Raw genomic sequence first — 17,824 nt, forward strand, 5'->3', positions numbered from 1 at the left:
GGCACCGCGGACTCGGCATCGACGTGTCCCCACCTCCCGCTGCCCCCCAGCCCTGCCGTGCGCGCCCACGGTCCCGGGCTCACCTCGCTCAGGACGGAGAAGCAGCCCGAGCAGGGTGTGTGGGGCCGGCGGCGGCCGCCGACGCTCGTCCCCTGCGGAGGGAAGGTTGGGCAGGGCTGCGCTGCCTCCCTGAGCACCCACTGGGCTGCACTGTGCGGCGGGGCAGGCGCAGGCAGCCCCCGGCCAGCGGGGGCCGGGGGGAGATGGCCGGGCAGCCCCCGTGCTGTCGTGTGCGGGACGGGTATCCCCAGCTTCCCCCCTGCTCGGGCAGCCGGTCCCCAGCCGGGCCGGGGCTGTGGTGTGGACACGCCGTGTGCTCCCACCCTCCTTCCCCGCCCCTCGGTGCCCTGAGCCCGTCCCCAGCCCCCTGCAGCACCGGGAGTCAGGACGGTTGGGAAGCGGCTGCGCCGGGCTCTGTCTGTCGCAGGCTTTGTCCCAGTGCCGCGGCTCGGCACAGCGCTAGCGGTGTCCGCTGAGGACAGGGTTTGCTTCTTGCGGTGCCAGAGCTGTGCCACAGCCGTGCCCCTCCCTTCCCCTGCTCCCAGCGCCGCGGTCCCCCAGCTCCAGCCCCGCACACCACCAGCCTCCGGCCCCCGTCCCACCTTCCTCGGGTCACCGCGGTCGGCTCCGGCCATGGCCACGAGGGCCACGGCGGCGGCGAAGCCCCAGAGCAGCCACAGCCTCATGGCTCTGCCTGGGGGCACGACCTGGACCTTGGCCCCTGATGTCAGCGGCAGCCACTGCCCACCGTGGCCAGCGGGACACGGGCAAGAGGGACGGGCCGTGGCGTCCAGACAGCGCAGGGGCAGAGCCCCAGAGCCTGGGCTGCAGGAAACACCTCCCCAGTGCTGGTGTCCTGGGGCATCTGCTGGTCCTCTGCACCAAGCCACGAGGGGTTTGCAGGTCCAGGGCAGCCCCAGGCCCTCCCAGACCTGCCCCGTGCTTGCTGGTGCCGGCTGTGACCCCGAGGAGTAGCAGCAGTGAGGGGAATCAATGGTGGGGGGATAAACTGGGAGGTGATTGGGAAAGGAGGATGGAGGGGGAAGCGGCCACGGGCACGACGGGCTCTTCAGGACGCTGCTTCAGCAAACAGAGGTGCAAAAAAGCAGTGGCCCAGGAGCCGGGGCTGGGGGGCACCACGCCAGGGGCTGGCAAACCCCCGAGCCTCAGGCGGGGTGAGGAAAGGCCGATCTTGGCAAACGGAGGCCTGGAGGAACAAAGGTGCTGCGGGAGGAACCCCTGGGGCCGCCAAATGGGAGCTGGCTGGGCCCAGCGGGAGGGGGTTCGGTGCGAGATCTGACCCGGGGTGAGCTCGGGGCTGCCGGGGGCAGCACTGTCACGGCTGCATCCAGGGGCAGCAGGAGCGGGGCGCGAAGGGGCCGCAAAAGCTCCATTTAAACAGCAGGGACATGGTGCTGAGGGGAGGGAGCCCGGCCCGGGGAGCCCGGGGGCTCCTGCGCGGGAGGTTTCCAGCCCGCCCGCACACGTTCGTGCGCCCCCGAGCCAGGGGAAGCTGCTGGAGCAGGGGTACGGCTTTGCCATAGCGCTGCCGAGGCCCCGGGCTCGGGCTGAGCGGCCGCATCACCACGGCAACGCCGGCGCCACCCGCGCCCCGCCCCGGAAGTGGCGCTTCCCGCCCCACAGGCCCCCGCGCCTCCCAGCGTCCCCCGCGTGCCGCCATCTTGCCCGGGGACAAAAACGAAAGTAAGAGGGGGCGGGAGGGAGCCGGCCCCGCGCGATTGGCTGGAGCGCCGCACGTGACCCGCGGCGCGCGCTGCCATTGGGCGGCGCTCAGCCCGAGGCCGCGGCAGCCTGAGGGCACGGACCGACCCGCACAGCCCGGGCAGGGGCCCCCCCCGGCGGACACGCGGCTGCACGCGCGGCGACGGCCTTTATTTGCCCGTGGGGGTTGCTGTGGGGAGGCAGCTTCTGGGGCTGGCGCCGCCCAGCCGTGGGTCACCTCTCGCTCCGGATGGTGCTGAGCAACCTGAGCCGCCGCTGGGCGCAGCTGCCGAGCTCCGGGCCGCGGTCCACAGCACCGTCCTGCGGGCGCCGCGAAGCCGGGCTGCAGCTGCTCCTGCCACGCGGTGCCGGGCTGTGGCCGCTCTGCCAGGGGCTGGGCCGACGTCCCCGGCCCTGCTGCGGATGGGGCTGAGCCTGGGGCAGCCCCTCTGCGCTCCTCAGGCGCCGCTGTGACCCCCCCGGGCCTCCTCCTGGCTCCATGGCCCACGCTCTCTCTGTGGGGCCGCGTCCCGGCGCGAGCGCGGCGGCCGCGGCAGCACCAGGGGAGCGCCGGGGGGGAATGGGGCGCTTGCCGGGCCGAGCCCCGCGCTGCCACAGCGTCTTCTTGGCTCTCCTGATGATGCTCCAGACACGGCCCCTGCGCCTGGCCCAGCTCAGCACAGCTCGGGCCCTGAGCAGCAGCCGGCACGCGCGCTGCGGGAGGCAGTACCCATGGTCCCCGCGTGCCACGCCGCCGCCACGCCGCCGCCGGCAGTAGCCATGGTCCCGCAGGGCGCGCGGCCACCGCACGGCCCTGGCACAGTAGTTGTGTTCCCTCTGAACCGCCTCAGCCTCAGCGCTGCGGCCGCGGGGCAGCCAGGCCTCCCCTTGCTCGGCACGGGCGCTCGCAGCACAGCTGCCATGCTCAGGCTGCTCCCGTGGTGCTGCCTTGGTGTCTTCATCCTGCCCCTGCCTGTGTGGCAGCGCCCGCTCCCGCGGTTCCACCGGCCCTGCTCCTGCACCAGGTGCTGCGGCAGGACCCCTGGAGCTCCCCAGCTGCCGGAGCAGCCGCCTGCAGCGCAGCCGCCAGTGCACGGCCCAGCCTGCCGGGACAGGGTACGGGCTGTGCTGGGGGGCAGCGGCAAGCCCCCCCTCCCCGCTCCAGGCTGCACAGCCCCGAGGCAGCACGGGCAGCAGCCAAGGCCCGAGCCTTGCCTGGGTGGGAGCAGCCAGGGCTGGGGCACGCCTTGGGCTCTTTGCTCCCAGAGAGCAGGGAGAGGGGGCAGCAGGACTCACCTTGGCAGGGGGTCTGTGCCCTCTCCTGCGGCTCCTCAACCCACCAGCCCAGGGGAGGCTCCTCCTTCCAGCTCCCATCCACGCCAGGGCCTGCAGGGATCCAGCCATCAGCCCCCTGCCAGGGGAAGCCCCTTCTGCTCCCGCTGTGGGGACTGATCCTGCCCACCTGTAGAGGGGCTATGGGGGCCGTCCCAGCTCTGGGGGCTCTGTGGGGAGCAGCCCCACGGCTCTTCCCTCCGCTCCAGCCGGTGCAAGAGGTCGGGTTTGGGGCCTCGGTAGCCTGGGGGAGAGCAGAGCACGTTGGTGTAACACAGACCACAGGGGTAAAGCGCCAAGAGCGGGAAATGGAAGTTCTGGGACACCCCAAATTGCACCTCAGCCTGACATGGAGAGCTCCAGAAACACTGAGACACGGGACAAAGCAACAGAGATGTCAGAGCTGCTGCCAGGATGACGGGAAAGGGGCTGGAGCTGCCCCAGGGGAGGTTGAGACTGGAGCTGAGGCAGAACTGTTTCCCTGAGAGGGGTGTCAGCCTTGTGCCAGGCTGCCCAGGGAGCTGGGGGAGTGCCCAGCCCTGGAGGGATCCCAGATGCGTAGTGCTGAGGTGCTGAGGGCTGTGGGTCAGTGCTGGGTTGGGCAGGGGGAGGGCAGGGCTGGGACTGCAGCAGCTTCAGGGGCTTTTCCAACCCAAATGCTTCTGTGATGATCAGTTCAGGCACCTCCCTCAGTTACATTTTCAGAGATTCCTGTCAGCTCAGAGACCCAAATCCTCCCTTTTCCCTGCTTTCAGCTCCTCCAGGGCTATGGGTGCCCTCAGCAGCTGCCCCCACAGCTCCAAACCCACCACAACACCACCAAGCCCCACAGGACCGCCCTCGGCGCTGCCAGCCCACCCCAAGGCAGCCGTACCCAGCGAGGTGAGCAGCCGGTAGTTGTTGCCCATGACGCTGCGGTAGAGCCGCCGCTGGGCTGCGGCCATGGCCTCCCACTCCGCACGGCTCACGTACACCGCCACGTCCTCGAAGGTGATGGGCTCCTGGCACACAGGGAGACCCCCCATCATCAGCCCCATGGCAGCAGGGACGGCGGGGGGAGCAGGAGCCACCGCCAGCCCAGGACCAAGGGAGTGGGGAATGAAGGGCCAGAGGACGGCACATGCTGAGGGGGAACCGGGGACTTTCCCCTGGGCGACGGCGGCTCCAGGAGAGGGAGCTGGCAGTGCCGGTGGGCAGCAAGGAAGCGCGAGCAGCAGCGAGGGCTGGCGGGCAGGAAGCCCCAGGGACGTGCCGCAGGGGCGGGAGTGGCAGGGGAAGGGCTCGGGGCAGCCCCACGCCGGCTCCTACCTGCGGCGGCCAGGCCATGGCGCCGGGGCGCGAGGCTGGGCCCGCAGGCTCCGGGCCGGAAGTAGGCCGCGCGACGCGGGGGGGGCAATCTTCAACAGGCGGCGCCGTGTCCCCACGCGCTTCCGGCCGTAGCCCCGCCCATCCCGGAAGTCCCCGCTCCGGGGAGCGGCTCCATCTTGCGCGCCCCCGCACCACGTGATCGGCAGCGCCGCCGCCCATTGGCCCGTCCGTGGCGCTGCCTTCGGGCCCGACGGGACGCGCCGGGCTCAGGCCCAGGACACGGCTCAGGCCCACGGACACGGCTCAGGCCCAGGACACGGCTCAGCCCAAGGACACGGCTCAGCCCCAGGGACACGGCTCAGCCCCACAGACAGGGCTCAGGCCCAGGGACACGGCTCAGGCCCAGGACACGGATCAGTCCCACGGACACGGCTCAGGCCCAGGGACACGGCTCAGGCCCAGGACACGGCTCAGGCCCACAGATACGGCTCAGGCCCAGGACACAGCTCAGGCCCAGGACACGGCTCAGGCCCAGGGACACGACTCAGGCCCAGGGACACGGCTCAGCCCCACGGACACGGCTCAGGCCCAGGACACGGCTCAGCCCCAGGACACAGCTCAGGCCCAGGACACAGCTCAGGCCCAGGACACGGCTCAGCCCCAGGACACGGCTCAGGCCCAGGGACACGACTCAGGCCCAGGGACACGGCTCAGCCCCACAGACACGGCTCAGCCCCACAGACACGGCTCACACCCAGCACATGGCTCAGGCCCGGGACACGGCTCAGGCCCACAGACAGGGCTCAGGCCCAGGGACACGGCTCAGCCCAGGGACATGGCTCAGGCCCAGGACACGGCTCAGCCCCACGGACACGGCTCAGCCGGCCCTGCTCTGTGTGTGTGCCCCGACCCATGTGTGCAGCGGTGCCAGGGAGGTTCTGCCCCTCCTCTGCCCCTGTGAGACCACACCTGCAATATTGTGTCCAGCTCTGGGCCCCTCAGTTGCAGAAGGACAGGGAGCTGCTGGAGAGAGTTCAGTGCAGGGACACAGAGATGCTGAAGGGAGTGGAGCATCTCCCTTGTGGTGAAAAGCTGAGGGAGCTGGGGCTCTGCAGCTTGAAGAAGAGGGCTGAGCTCAGTCATGTTACAGACCCATCAAGGGTGGGTGTCAGGAGGCTGGAGCCAGGCTGTGCTCAGGGATGGCCAGTGACGGGACAAGGGGCAACGGGGACAAGCTGGAACAGAAGAGGTTCCAAAGCAACACAAGGAAAAGCTTCTTCCCTGTTGAGGTGAGGGAGCCCTGGCAGGGGCTGCCCAGATAGGCTGTGAGCCAGCACACCCACAGCACTTCCCATGCTGTGCTTATACCTAACCCATATGGTTACTCTGTTTAGTGAGCCCTCAACCGGTCTGCAGGTTGAGGAACCATCAGTCTCTGGAAGCAGGTCCCATCCTGATCAGTCTCAGGTCCTCCTTCCACAACAGAGTGATCACCCAGCCCTGCATATAGTGCTGCTGGTCACAGCCCATCCCAAGGGCTGCAGAGAATGGCCTGGCCCTCCAGGCACAGCCCCTTGTTTTTGTCCCAGCACATCCCTGCTGAGCAGGACCCGTCAGCCCCGAGTCCACAGTTGCTTATTCTGACCATTGCCATCCTGTATTAGTTCTGACTACAAAGCCCTTCTGTCTGTGCCCAGTGCAGACTCTTAATTGTCTCCTATGATCTTTGATCTGGTGACATACATAACTAAAGGCTCTGCAGAGGGCTCTGGGCAGGCTGGAGCCATGGGCCAAGGGTGGTGGAATGAGGTTGAACAAGGCTGAGGGCCAGATCCTGCTGGGTCCTGGAAACTGCCTGGGGGGAAAGGGCCTATGGGGGCTGCTGCCAGTGGCTGAACAGGAGGCGTGCCCACAGGGGCAAGAAGGCCAAGGGCATCCTGGCTGGGATCAGCAGTGGGGTGACACCAGCTCGAGTGCTGTCTTCAGTGTTGGGTGCCTCAGAATCCAAGGTGGAAGGAGCTTGAAGGGCTCTCTAGAGACTATCCAGCCTAACCCAACACACAGCCCCTGAGCAGGGCAATTTCACTGCCTGCCTGCGCAGATCAGGCTGCTGGGGTCAGATCTCAGCCCAGCAGTGCCTCTGGGGCTGTGTTTGCCCCTCAGTGTCCCTGTGAGTGAGGGGCCCAGCACTGACACAGCCCTGGAGCTGCAGCCTCACAGGGTCCAGCACAGGGGATGGGCACAAAGACCCCCACTGCATATCTCCCTCATCCCCCCAGTCCCAGGGTTTGCATCCCCACAGCTCTGCTGCCCGGCAGGATGTGGGTGCCTCGGTGCAGCAGAAGCACCAAATCCCCCCGAAAATGGGGAAGAGGCCGAGTTTCAGCCCCTGACTGGCCCCAGAGGGTTGGCAAGGAGCGAGCAGAGCTGCCCACGTGTGGGACAGCATCGGGGCCGTGTCCCGGCCCAACACACCGGGGTTTTCCCCCAATACCCCCCTGGGGTGCAGGGACTAGAGCACCGAGACCAAAGGCCACCCGGTGCCAGAGAAGCAGAGATGCTGGGGACCCCCCAGGACACGGGGCTGCCCCCCACGCAGGGCACAGCCTGGGCCGTGTTCCCTGTGCCAGCGCTGAGCCGTGCTCCGGCACCAGAGGCACGTCCCGGCTGCTGGGGCCCTGCTGGTGAGGGAAACCCGAGGAAGGAGCCATGTGGGGCTGCGGCTGGGCTCTCCATACCCCCAGCACCGAGCCTCCCCTCTGCCCCACGCCGTGCTGTGCCGGCTGCTGCTCCCGCTGCCTCCGCGGGCTGCCTGTGCCAGTCTGGGGGGCTGTGCCTGGGCTGGGCTGGAGGGCTCAGCCTCACCACAGCCCCTTGCTGTGCCATGCTGTGCCGTGCCGTGCCAGGGCTGGCGGGAAGCAGCCTCCACCCTCCAGCTTTGCGGTTTATTTCATCTTTATTTGGTGTGGTGTGGGAGCTGGCAGGGGTTCGGCGCAGCCGGGGTGACCGTGGCCTCCTCCTCCCCACAGCCCCCTCCCTGGCAGCTCTGTCCCCGCTGGGTGCTGAGAGCCAGCTCTGCTGCGGCAGTCGTGGCCATCACTCCCTGTGCAAACAAGCACAGCAGAGGTTACCCAGCACCGGCACCCAGCACACCGGCTCTGCCGGCTCCACCATGCCGCGCCACAGCTGCACCAGCCAGGGCGTGTGGGGACACCCTGGGGAAACCTCCCTCCTCCTCTTCCTCCTCCTCCTGCTCCATTATCTCAGGCCCGGGGGGGGTGGCACGAGGCTCCCGGCACCGGCGGGATCGGCCTCGTGACTGTCAGGGGAGAAACCCCAGAAGAAGGACGAGGGGTGAGGGGCCTGGCCTGGGGGGTTCCCAGGCTGTGCCGGGCTGTGCCACGTGCCGAGGCAGGGTCATGCCGTGCCGGCAGGGACGGCCGCTGCCGGGGGGTGTGCGAGCAGCAGCCCGGTGGCGGGGGCTGGCGCGGGCAGGGGGCTGGGGAGCGCGGGGGGCTCACGTGAGGGCAGCGGCAGCCCCGCAGCAGCCCTGGTGCGCCGTGAGGGCGGCCTCCTGGGCAAAGCTCTCGCCGCACCGGGCGCAGGCGAAGGGGGGCCGGGCGCCGTGGGTGCGCCGGTGGGTCTTCAGGGAGCCCTTCTGGCCGAAGGTCTTGCCGCAGTCGGGGCAGGCGAAGGGCCGTTCCCCGCCGTGCCGGCGCCGGCAGCTGAAGCCCTTCGCGGCGGGCCCTTCGTGCGGCTGCGGCGGGCGGCTGCCGCCCGGCCGGGGCTCATCGGCGGCGCCGGTGGCGGCGGCGCCGGGCCCGTCCTGGGCGTGCGTGCGCTGGTGGTTGAGCAGGAAGCGGTGCTCGCGGAAGCGCTTTCCGCAGCGCTGGCAGGAGAAGGGCTTCTCGCCGCTGTGGATGCGCTGGTGGGTGAGCAGGTTCTGCTTGAGGCTGAAGCTCTTCTGGCACACGCTGCACTGGTAGGGCCGCTCGCCGGTGTGGATGCGCTGGTGGATGATGAGGTTGTGCTTGAGGCTGAAGGCTTTGCCGCACTCGGCGCAGATGAAGGCGCGTTCCCCGGCGTGGTGCTTCTGGTGCCGGGCGAGGCTGGGCAGCTGGCCGAAGCATTCCCCGCACAGGATGCACTTGAACTCCTTCTCCGCCTCCTCCTCGGCCTGGCTGTGGATCACCAGCACCTTCTCGTCCCCCAGCCCCTCCTCGCCGCCCGGGAAGGAGAAGGGCTTCTCGCCCGCCGGCGACGCCAGGTCCGTCATGGGCACCCGCGTCCCTGGGGAGGGCAGACGGGCAGGGCTGCAGCCCCCGGCACTGGCACTGCCGCCTCCCTCAACCGGTTGGACCAGCGCACGCCAGGGCTGCCGGAGCCCGCAGAGACCCTCGGGCGCTCACACCGCGTCCCCGTGCCCCACGCCGTGCGGCGCCGGGGTCCCCGGGCTTGGGGCCGGCGGGAGGAGGAAGGTGCCGGAGCCTCAGCCAGGCGGCACCGCGGGGCCCCGTGGTGTGGGCGAGCCGGGTGGGTGGCTGCGGGACCCGCGGGGCTGGGGAGGGGGAGTGAGTGTGTGTGTGTGTGAGCGTGTGTGTGCGCGCCGCGGGGACCGAGCCCAGGCTGCGGGCGTGGGACGGGCACCCCGGAACCGGCCCGGGGGGAGCGCACAGGCTGCGCTGCGGGACAAGCTGAGCCCAGCCCAGCCCAGCCCGGCCCAGCCCAGCCCAGCCGGGCCGAGTGGGGCCGGGCCGCCCTTACCTGGCCGTGCGGCGCGGGCGCGGCCCGTCTCAGTCCCGGTCTCGGTCCCGGTGCCGGTGTCCCCCGGCGCATCCCGGCCCGGTGAGTCTCGAGCGTGTCCGCGGGGGGGGTCGGGCCGGGCCGGGCCGGGCCGGGCCGGAGCCGCCGCGGTGCCGGGGAGGGAGCGGAGCCGTGCGGGCCGCAAAGGAATGGGGAGAGGAGAGGGGAGGGGGTTCCTCGGTGCCGCTTCCCCCCTCCCGGGAGTCCCCGGGCCCCACGCAGCCCCCGCCCGCCGCGCTGACCTGCCCGAGCCGCCGCCGCGCCGCGTCCCGCCGGCCCCGCCCGGCCCCTCCCGCCGCTGACGCACCGGCGCCCGTCACCCGGCCCCGCGGCGGCTCCGCCCGCCCCGCGCCGCCCCCAGCACCCGGCCCCGGCCCCGCACCCGGGCGAGCAGCCCCCGCGCCGCCTCCAGCCCCAGCCCCGCACCCGAGCGAGCAGCCCCCGCGCCGCCTCCAGCCCCAGCCCCGCACCCGGGCGAGCAGCCCCAGCCCCGCACCCGAGCGAGCAGCCCCAGCCCCGCACCCGGGCGAGCAGCCCCAGCCCCGCACCCGAGCGAGCAGCCCCCGCGCCGCCTCCAGCCCCAGCCCCGCACCCGGGCGAGCAGCCCCAGCCCCGCACCCGAGCGAGCAGCCCCCGCGCCAGCACCCGGCCCCGCACCCGGGCGAGCAGCCCCCGCGCCGCCCCCAGCCCCAGCCCCGCACCCGGGCGAGCAGCCCCCGCGCCGCCTCCAGCCCCGGCCCCGCGCCGAGCAGCCCCCGCGCCCCGCGGGCCGGAGCGAGCGTGGCCGCCCGGGTTCGGGGTCCGGCCCCTTTGGGGCACACGTGGGGGTTGGCGGGGTTCGGGGGTCCCGGGGCCAGGCCGGCCGCAGCCCCGGTGCTGCCAGAGCCCGGCGTCCTGGCACGGAGAGGCTCGTCGGAGGCCTGGCCCGGGCTCTCGGCAGGCTGCAGCTTGCCAGTGCTCAGCAGCACTCAGCTGGGACACCGCTGGCATAGATTGTGATCACTCCCGTGCCCAGACCTGCCCTACCAGGGCATGTGCCAAAACACCATTCCCAGCCGCCTTCCCACAGCCCCCAGCCGAATGGGAGGCTGCCTGGGGGGCAAGTGGGGACATTGCCCCTGCCCAAGGGGACTCTGGCCAGGGGTGATGTGGCAGGGCTGGGGGTACAGCCAGGGGCTGCTGTGGGACAGCACTGGGGACATCGGCATCCACAGACCCCCCTGAGCGGCACAGGCAGGCACAGCTCATGGCTAAAGCATCATGGGCAGCCCCTTAGGGCTGCGGGGGGGGTCACCAGCAGAGCCCCCCTGGGTTCCGTTCACTGTGGTGGAACACACAGAGCAGCAAAGGGGATGTGGGGCCGAACACCCACAGCACCGTCCCTGCCCTCACCCTCTGCCAGAGCCCCCGGCACGTGCCATTCACGCCAACCCACCACCGGCTCAGGCAGGGCAGGAGGCACGAGGCCCAGGGCTGTGGCTCCAGTCTGGAACGTTTGGGAAGATGCTGGAGACCGGGACAGAAATTCCCCTGTGGCTACGGCAGCCCAGACTCAGCCGGAGCCCCCTGCCCCAGGTGGGCTCCTGCCACAGCCCCAGCACGGCGCGTCCGGCACAGAGCAGCCCCAGCCTGCTGCCACAGAGCTTTTATTTTAAATAACTTCAAAAAAATAGACTTGCAAGAGCCTGGGAGGCTGCTGGAGCGGAGCAGGGGGGAGGAGGTGGCACGGGGGGCCAGGGCGGGCTGCGTGGTGGCTCAGGGTGCCTCGCCCCGGCTGGAGCTGTGGTTGTGGCTGTCCCAGCCAGTGCCGGAGCCTCTCCCTGGGCACAGGCCCAGCTGCCCGGGGAGGCAGCTCTCACCATCGCCCCGGCAGGAGACACGGCCACCCCGCGGCACCGCGCCGGCTCCCCCGGGGTTACCTATGCGCAGGTTAGCTGAGTGCCAGAAACAGGTGCTGAGTCAGCGAGATTAGCCACAGAGCAAGCAGAGAAGCACAAGCTGCCCCCACCCAATCCCACCCTCCCCCCGATGCGTCCCCCCCCCACCCCGGGTCCCTCTGGGGAGCAGCAGCAGCTGAGGTGCCACCCGGCCCTTCCTCAGCTCTCCAGCCCGAGCGCGTCCTCCCGGCACGACAGCCAGAGGGGACGGGGAGGGAAGGATGGAGGGTGCTGGGGGCAGCTCTGTGCCCCCCAAGGCCCCTCTCTCCTGCCCCCCAGCACCCCTGGGCCCGTGTGTGTCCCGGCAGCAGCAGGAGCGCTGGCAGTGCCCACATGTGGGTTTGAAGCTGCAGGATCCAGACACTGAGCTCCACCGGCACTCTCCGGCCTGTGCAGCCGGGGTCCTGCCACTGCTCCCGGCTCCGTCCCCTCCGTAGGGACAGCGCCGGCTCCATCCTCTCCCGAGGGCGACGGCCCCGGCCTGGGCCGGCCGCTGGCCCCGGGGTCTGTGGTCTCTAAGCACGGCGGTGGCGAAGCGCAGTGGCATGTCCCGGCGTCACAGGCAGCTGGGGCAGGGCACGGGCTTCTCCTCGCCGTGGGCTCGCTCGGGCACCCTCAGGCCTCGCTTCTCCTCGAAGGTTCTGCCGCAGGCGCCGTACTTGCACCAGAGCTCGGCGCGGCAGTCGGGCTGCGGCTGTGGCTTGGGCAGCAGCTGCCGCTGGCTCACGCAGTCAGCGCAGCAGCACTGTGGCGGCAGCGGCGGCGGCGGTTTGGTGCCCAAGGCCTCGCCACCCCCAGCGCACTTGCAGGGGGGCCCCTGCGCCAAGGGCCCCTCGGCCGGGTGCTGGGCGCCAGAGACGAGGTGCTGCTGCTCCTCCTGCATCAGCTGCAGCAGGATGTCGGCCGCGCCCGAGGGGCTCTCGGGTCTGGCCGGGGGCTGCGCCGAGGGGCGCGGGTCCCCCCGCGGCAGCGGCCCCAGCAGCGCACCGGGGGGCTCGGCCGCCTTGGCCACGGCGCCGTCCGGCTCGTCACGGTGCGCGGGGCAGGCGCCCTGGCAGCAGGGGGCAGGGCCGGCGCCGGCGTGCGTCCTGCGGTGCCGCAGGAGGTGAGCCTTCTGGCTGAAGCCCTTGCCGCAGTCGGCGCAGCGGAAGGGCCGCTCGCCGGTGTGGGTCCGCTGGTGCACGGCCAGGTTGACCTTCTGGCGGAAGCGCTTGCCGCACTCGGCGCAGGCGTGGGGCCGCTCGCCGGCGTGGCCCTGCCGGTGCAGCTGCAGCTCGCCCTGCTCCTCGAAGGCCTCCCCGCAGAGCGAGCAGGGGTAGGGGCTGCCAGGCGGGCCCGGGGGGCCGGCGGGCTGCCCCGCCTCGCCGGGCGGGCGCTCGGCCGCATGCACGCGCTGGTGCACCCGCAGTGACAGTTTGCTCTTGAAGCGCTTGGGGCACTCGAGGCAGGTGAAGGGCTGGCGGCCCGTGTGGGTCTTCTGGTGGGCGATGAGGTTGGGCTTCTGTGCGAAGCGCTTGCCGCACTGGGCGCAGGCGAAGGGCCGCTCGCCGGTGTGGGTGCGGTAGTGGGTCACCAGGTTGCCCTTCTGGTTGAAGCGGCGGCCGCAGACGCCGCAGGTGAAGGGCCGCTCGCCCGTGTGGATGCGCTGGTGGGTCACCAGGTTGGTCTTGAGGCTGAACCTCTTTCCGCAGACGTCGCAGCGGTAGGGCCCGCGCCCGCGGTGGCTCTGCCGGTGCTTGGCCAGGCGCTCGTACTGCACGAAGCTGCGGCCGCACTCGGGGCACAGCCACGCACGACCCTCTGCCGCCTTCTCCGCCACAGCCTTCGGCGACAGCTCGTCCTCGCCAGAGCTCTTGTCGTGCTCGGGGCAGGGGAAGGGCTTCTGCCCGGCGTGGCTCTTCTGGTGGGCGACCAGGGAGAGCCAGAGGCCGAAGCTGTTGCCGCACTGGTTGCAGATGAAGGGCTTCTCTGCCGCAGGGGCTGGGGGAGCCGCCGTCGAGGTGCTGTCGCCGAGGACGGGCTGCACCCCCAGGTGCCCCAGGAGGTGGGGCCCGGGCCCGAAGGCGGCTGCAGCGGCGGCGGTGGCACAGCCCTCAGCGGCGGGGCCGTGGGGCGGGCGCAGGAGTGTCAGCTTCTGGCAGAAGCCCTCCCCGCACTGCAGGCAGGGGAAAGGCTGCTCGGCCAGCGCCGGCGGCTGCGGCGGCAGCAGCGGCTCCTTGGGGGCAAAGCTCTTCTCGGCGCAGGAGTAGAGCTCCTGGCCGTCGGGCAGCTTGTGGGTGGGCAGCGGCGGCGCGGGGCCGAAAGGGCCGTCCTGCTCGGGCCCCCCGGGCTGCAGCAGCGCGGCCGCGGCGCCGTACGGCAGTCCCGTGGCGGGCGCACCGCGGCCCGGGCAGCGCCGCTGGCGCGGGGCGTGCGTCTTCTGGTGAGCTTTGAGGGACACCTTGTCCTTGAAGCACTTCTGGCACTGGGCGCAGGGGTAGGGCCGCAGGTCGGTGTGGGTGCTCTGGTGCGTCACGAGGTTGGTTTTCTGGGTGAAGCGCTTGCCGCACTGCGTGCAGGCGAAGGGCCGCTCCCCGGTGTGCACCCGGTAGTGGGTCACCAGGTTGGTTTTCTGGTTGAAGCTGCGGCCGCAGAGGAAGCAGGTGAAGGGCCGCTCGCCGGTGTGGATGCGCCGGTGCGTGATGAGGTTGGGCTTCTGCCGGAAGCTCTTGCCACACTCAGGGCACACGAAGGGGGTGTCCTCGCCGTAGCTCCTGGGCTGCGCCCGCGCCTTGGCCTTGCCCGAGGCGCCGTCGTCCTGCTCGGCGCCCGGCAGCGCCTTGGGGCCGGCGGCGTGGATGCGCTGGTGCGCCAGCAGGTTGGCCTTCTGGCTGAAGCTCTTGCCGCACTGCGCACAGGGGAAGGGCCGCTCGCCGGTGTGCACGCGCCGGTGCGTCAGCAGGTTGGGCCGCTGGCTGAAGCTCTTGCCGCAGTCGCCGCAGCGGTACGGCTTCTCCCCGGTGTGGATCCGCTCGTGGGTGATGAGGCTCTGCTTCTGCCGGAAGCCTTTGCCGCACTGGCCGCAGCGGAAGGGCCCGGCGCCAAGCTGCGGCACCCAGCAGCCCACACGGCCGGACAGCGGCCCCAGCCCTGCAGTGGCGGTGTTGGCGGCGGTGGCGGGGTCTCTCTCAGCGCCGGCACGCTCCGGCACACGCTGCCCGCCCGGGAACCAGCGCCCCGAGCTGCTGCCGGCGCTGGGGTACAGCTCCAGGGGGCCGCCCGCTCCCACCGGCTTCTCCTCGGGCTGCTCCACTTTACTCACTCGGCCAGGCTCGACTGGAGTGAAAGAGATGGAAGATGTGAGTTCAGCCCCAGAACTCCACCAGGTGTGGGGCTGGAGGGGACCCGTGGGCAGCAGAGACATCAACCAGCTCCTCCCAGGGCGGCCAACACTGAAACCACGGCGGGGTATCACACCCTGAAGGAGCAGAGCCCGGAATGCTCACTGCCAGAGGGACACTGAGGGGCTGCAGCGTGGCCAGAGCTGGGCACAGAGCTGGGGAAGGGGCTGGAGCACAAGGGTGCTGGGGAGGGGCTGAGGGAATGGGGGTGTTGAGCCTGGAGAAGAGGAGCCTGAGGGCAGACAGCAGCACTCTCTGCAGCTCCCTCACAGGAGGCTGGGGCTGGGGGTGTTAGTCTGTGCTCCCAAGTAATTAGGATGAGAGGAAACGGCCTCAAGTTGCCCCAGGGGAGGCTGAGATTGGAGATAGGGAACAATTCCTTCCCCCAGGGCTGTCCAGCCCTGTGCCAGGCTGCCCAAGGCTGTGGGGGAGTCCCAAAGTTGTGGAGCTGAGGTGCTGAGGTCCGTGGGTTAGTGGTGGCTGTGGCAGTGCTGGGGGAACTGTTGGACTCGAGGAGCTTAAAAGATCTTTTCCAACCTCAACCATTCTGTGGTTCTACAATTCCCAGAGCTTGCTCTGCCCCAACTTGCCGAGAGCAGCGCTTGGCAGCCACAGTGCTGGCAAAACACGCCATTAACTGTGCCAGAAAGGCTGCAAGATGGCTGAAAATGGCCATAAACTGGCTCAAAATGGCCACAAATGTGCCCAAGACAGCCCGAAGGTGGCCCAGAATAGCCTTGGCCCGGGAGAGGCCAGTGTCACACGTACCAGCGCAGGGGCTGCTGAGGATCTTGCTGTCCTCCTGCATCTGCTGCCCTTCCCCATACGGCTCCACCGGCTGCTTGATGCCAAAGAGCCCCCCAGGTTTGAAGAACCTGTAGCCTGCTGGGATGAGAAGAGCGGCTCACCACTGCCCCTGCTGCAAGAGCCACCCCAGGCTCAGCCCTCCTCAGCTGAGAGCAGGGAGGTGAAATTAACGAGGTGAAATTAACAAAGCCCTGCAGCTGTTTTAAGCTTCCGCTGCTTCAAGTTAAAGACAATTAAAGACGGTGAAGAGAAAGGCAAGGGCAGCTCCGGGCTCTCCTGGTTCCCCCCTGGGCACTCACCGGTGCAGGGGTCAGACGGGATCTCAGCGCCGACGGCATCCAGGTCAGGTCCAGCCCGCGGCACCTCGCTCAGCCGTGGGTACGGGAGCAGGTTCAGGGCCTGGGCAGACTGGGGAGGGAGAGGAAAGGAGAGGGGCTTCAGCAGATGGTCAGCGGCTTTTTGGGCTTGTTTATTTGGTCTTTTGGCTCATGGGACCAGGGCTGTGAGGCTGCAGCTCCAGGGCTGTGTCAGTGCTGGGCCCCGCACTCACTGCCACAGGGACACTGAGGGGCTGCAGCGTGGCCAGAGCTGGGCACAGAGCTGGGGAAGGGGCTGGAGCACAAGGGGCTGGGGAGGGGCTGAGGGAATGGGGGTGTTGAGCCTGGAGAAGAGGAGCCTGAGGGCAGACAGCAGCACTCTCTGCAGCTCCCTCACAGGAGGCTGGGGCTGGGGGTCTGTCTGTGCTCCCAAGGGACAGGATGAGAGGAAACGGCCTCAAGTTGCCCCAGGGGAGGTTTAAACTGGAGCTGGGGAACAATTTTTTCCCCCAAGAGCTGTGGGAAGGCACCGGGATGGGGTGACCCCTCCTGCTTTGCCACCGGCTTGTTTCAGCACAGGAAAAGCTGCTTCTCCCCTTCCTCGTGCCGCGGTTTTGGCTCCTGCTCTGAGCTCACGGCCCCGAGCTGATCCCTCGCCAACCCCCAACCCCTCTCCCCTTTCTGCCCGGCAGAGAAAACTCTGGAAGGAGCCAACGCGGCTCTTCCCGGGAAGCTCGGCCCCCAGCCTGCCCGCCTTCCCCGCCGGGATTCCCCCTCCTTCCCTCCTCCTCCTCCCCCGGCGCTTGGCAGCGGCGCCGGCGGAGCAGATGGCAGAGGATGCCGAGCCGGGCCCGCGCCCCGCCGCCTCCCGAAACTTTGCAGAAGCGCCAATTTTAAAGGGGAAAAAAACCCCTCAGTCGGGGGTGCGTGGGGGGAAAACGGCAGCAGGAAAACCCCCGGCCCCGGGAAAACCCCAAGAGCCCCCCCCAAAAAAAACACACCGCGGCGTGATAAAGGAGCGGGGCAGAGGCGGCCCCGCTCCGGCCCTTCCCCCGAGGACGGCGGAGAAGCCGCTGAGCCCGTCCCCGTGCCCCCTCCCCGTCCCCCCGCCTACCTGGGGCGCTCCCCCCGCCGACATCGCCGCCGCCGGGGCCCCGCGAGCATCAGCGACGGGGCGGCGGCCGCTCCCTCCTCCCGCTCCGCCCTCCGCAGCCCTGGCCGGCCCGGTGTCCTGCGAACGGCTGCGGCCGGGCCCTGCGGAGGGGAAGGACGGGAGAGAGGAGCCGGTGAGGCGGCGAGAGGGGCTCGGCCGCGGCTCCGCCGGCGCCTGTACCCTTCCTCCTCCTCCTCCGAGTTATTTTAGGGGAGAGGAAGGCGCTGAGCCCGGGGCCCGGCCCGGATCCGTTCCCTGCACCGCAGCGCTGCCGGGAGTTGTAGTCCGGGCCGAGGGGACGGGAGACCCGCAGCTCCCGGTAGCCAGCCGCCGCACGGCCGAGCCCCGCCGGGACCCCGCTCCTGCGGGGCTGGCGTCCCGTGGGGGAATCGCCGGCAGCCGCCGTTAGCTCCCGCCAGCCGCCGAGCCCCGGCGCCAGCGCCGCTCTCCGCTGCTCCCCGGGCCGGCGGCGGCCGAGGGCAGCAACGGCGACCGGTGGGTGATGGGGGAATGTTTGTGTGTGTGCCCGGGGACCGGGGGGCGTTCGCCGGCGGGCGGGGCCTCAGACCGGCGAACAGTGGCCGCTCGTCAGCCGCTCGTCGGCCCGACGGCCCCTTAACCGTGAGCCCGATGACCCGCTGCGGGGCGGCAGTTCCCGGGATGACCCGGCCTCGCGCCCCCTCCCCCCCGCTCCCCGCCGTTGTATCCCGGCGGCTCACAACGCTTCTCTCGTCCGGGGCTACCGGGACCGTCGCCCCCCCCCCCCTTTCTCCGCCCACCGGGCGCTGCCGCTGTTTCCGCCGTCCCGGATGCCGTTATTGGCTCCTAGAAGCGGTCTGACCGAGGAAACCACCCCCCCGGGCCGCGACGGCCGCCCCGCCCTTTCGGTACCGAACCCTCCGGTACCCCCGAGCCTCTCCCCTCCCACGGGCCGGGCCGTGGCAACACCCCCCCCTCCCCCGCACACACCCACCCCCCTCTCCCCGCTGCGGTCCCGGAGCCGCC

General features: G+C 70.4%; 2 protein-coding genes across 2 annotated transcripts; both read right to left on the reverse strand.

The window, feature by feature from the left end:
* Positions 1-1,753: 1,753 nt before the first annotated feature.
* LOC133625579 (zinc finger protein 688-like) lies at positions 1,754-4,918 on the reverse strand. The gene is made up of 5 exons (XM_061997494.1): positions 4,423-4,918; positions 3,989-4,115; positions 3,245-3,358; positions 3,079-3,168; positions 1,754-2,885 (listed from the first exon to the last, which is right to left on the reverse strand). Exons 1-5 carry the CDS (start codon positions 4,639-4,641, stop codon positions 2,017-2,019), a joined length of 1,419 nt encoding a protein of 472 aa, XP_061853478.1. The 5' UTR covers positions 4,642-4,918; the 3' UTR covers positions 1,754-2,016.
* A 2,441-nt stretch (positions 4,919-7,359) lies between these two features.
* On the reverse strand, positions 7,360-17,566 carry LOC133625566 (zinc finger protein 316-like). The gene is made up of 7 exons (XM_061997429.1): positions 16,781-17,566; positions 15,649-15,757; positions 15,311-15,427; positions 11,723-14,477; positions 9,927-10,119; positions 9,187-9,523; positions 7,360-8,712 (listed from the first exon to the last, which is right to left on the reverse strand). The coding sequence occupies exons 1-7, from the start codon at positions 16,802-16,804 to the stop codon at positions 7,940-7,942; spliced, it is 4,308 nt and encodes a 1,435-aa protein (XP_061853413.1). The 5' UTR covers positions 16,805-17,566; the 3' UTR covers positions 7,360-7,939.
* Positions 17,567-17,824: the final 258 nt, after the last annotated feature.

The sequence above is a fragment of the Colius striatus genome, chromosome 5, assembly GCF_028858725.1.
Source record: "Colius striatus isolate bColStr4 chromosome 5, bColStr4.1.hap1, whole genome shotgun sequence".
Classification (NCBI taxonomy): Eukaryota; Metazoa; Chordata; class Aves; order Coliiformes; family Coliidae; genus Colius; species Colius striatus.

Coding starts and splice junctions, on each gene's coding strand:
- LOC133625579 (XM_061997494.1), bottom strand. CDS start 4,641: ATGGGCGGCGGCGCTGCCGATCACGTGGTGCGGGGGCGCGCAAGATGG. Junction 3,359..3,988: donor CCGGCTGCTCACCTCGCTGG/GTACGGCTGCCT, acceptor GCTCTCCCCCAG/GCTACCGAGGCCCCAAACCC. Junction 2,886..3,078: donor GGCACAGACCCCCTGCCAAG/GTGAGTCCTGCT, acceptor CTGTCCCGGCAG/GCTGGGCCGTGCACTGGCGG.
- LOC133625566 (XM_061997429.1), bottom strand. CDS start 16,804: ATGTCGGCGGGGGGAGCGCCCCAG. Junction 15,428..15,648: donor CCCGTCTGACCCCTGCACCG/GTGAGTGCCCAG, acceptor TTCTCATCCCAG/CAGGCTACAGGTTCTTCAAA. Junction 9,524..9,926: donor CGCGGGGGCTGCTCGCCCGG/GTGCGGGGCTGG, acceptor CCGGTGCGTCAG/CGGCGGGAGGGGCCGGGCGG.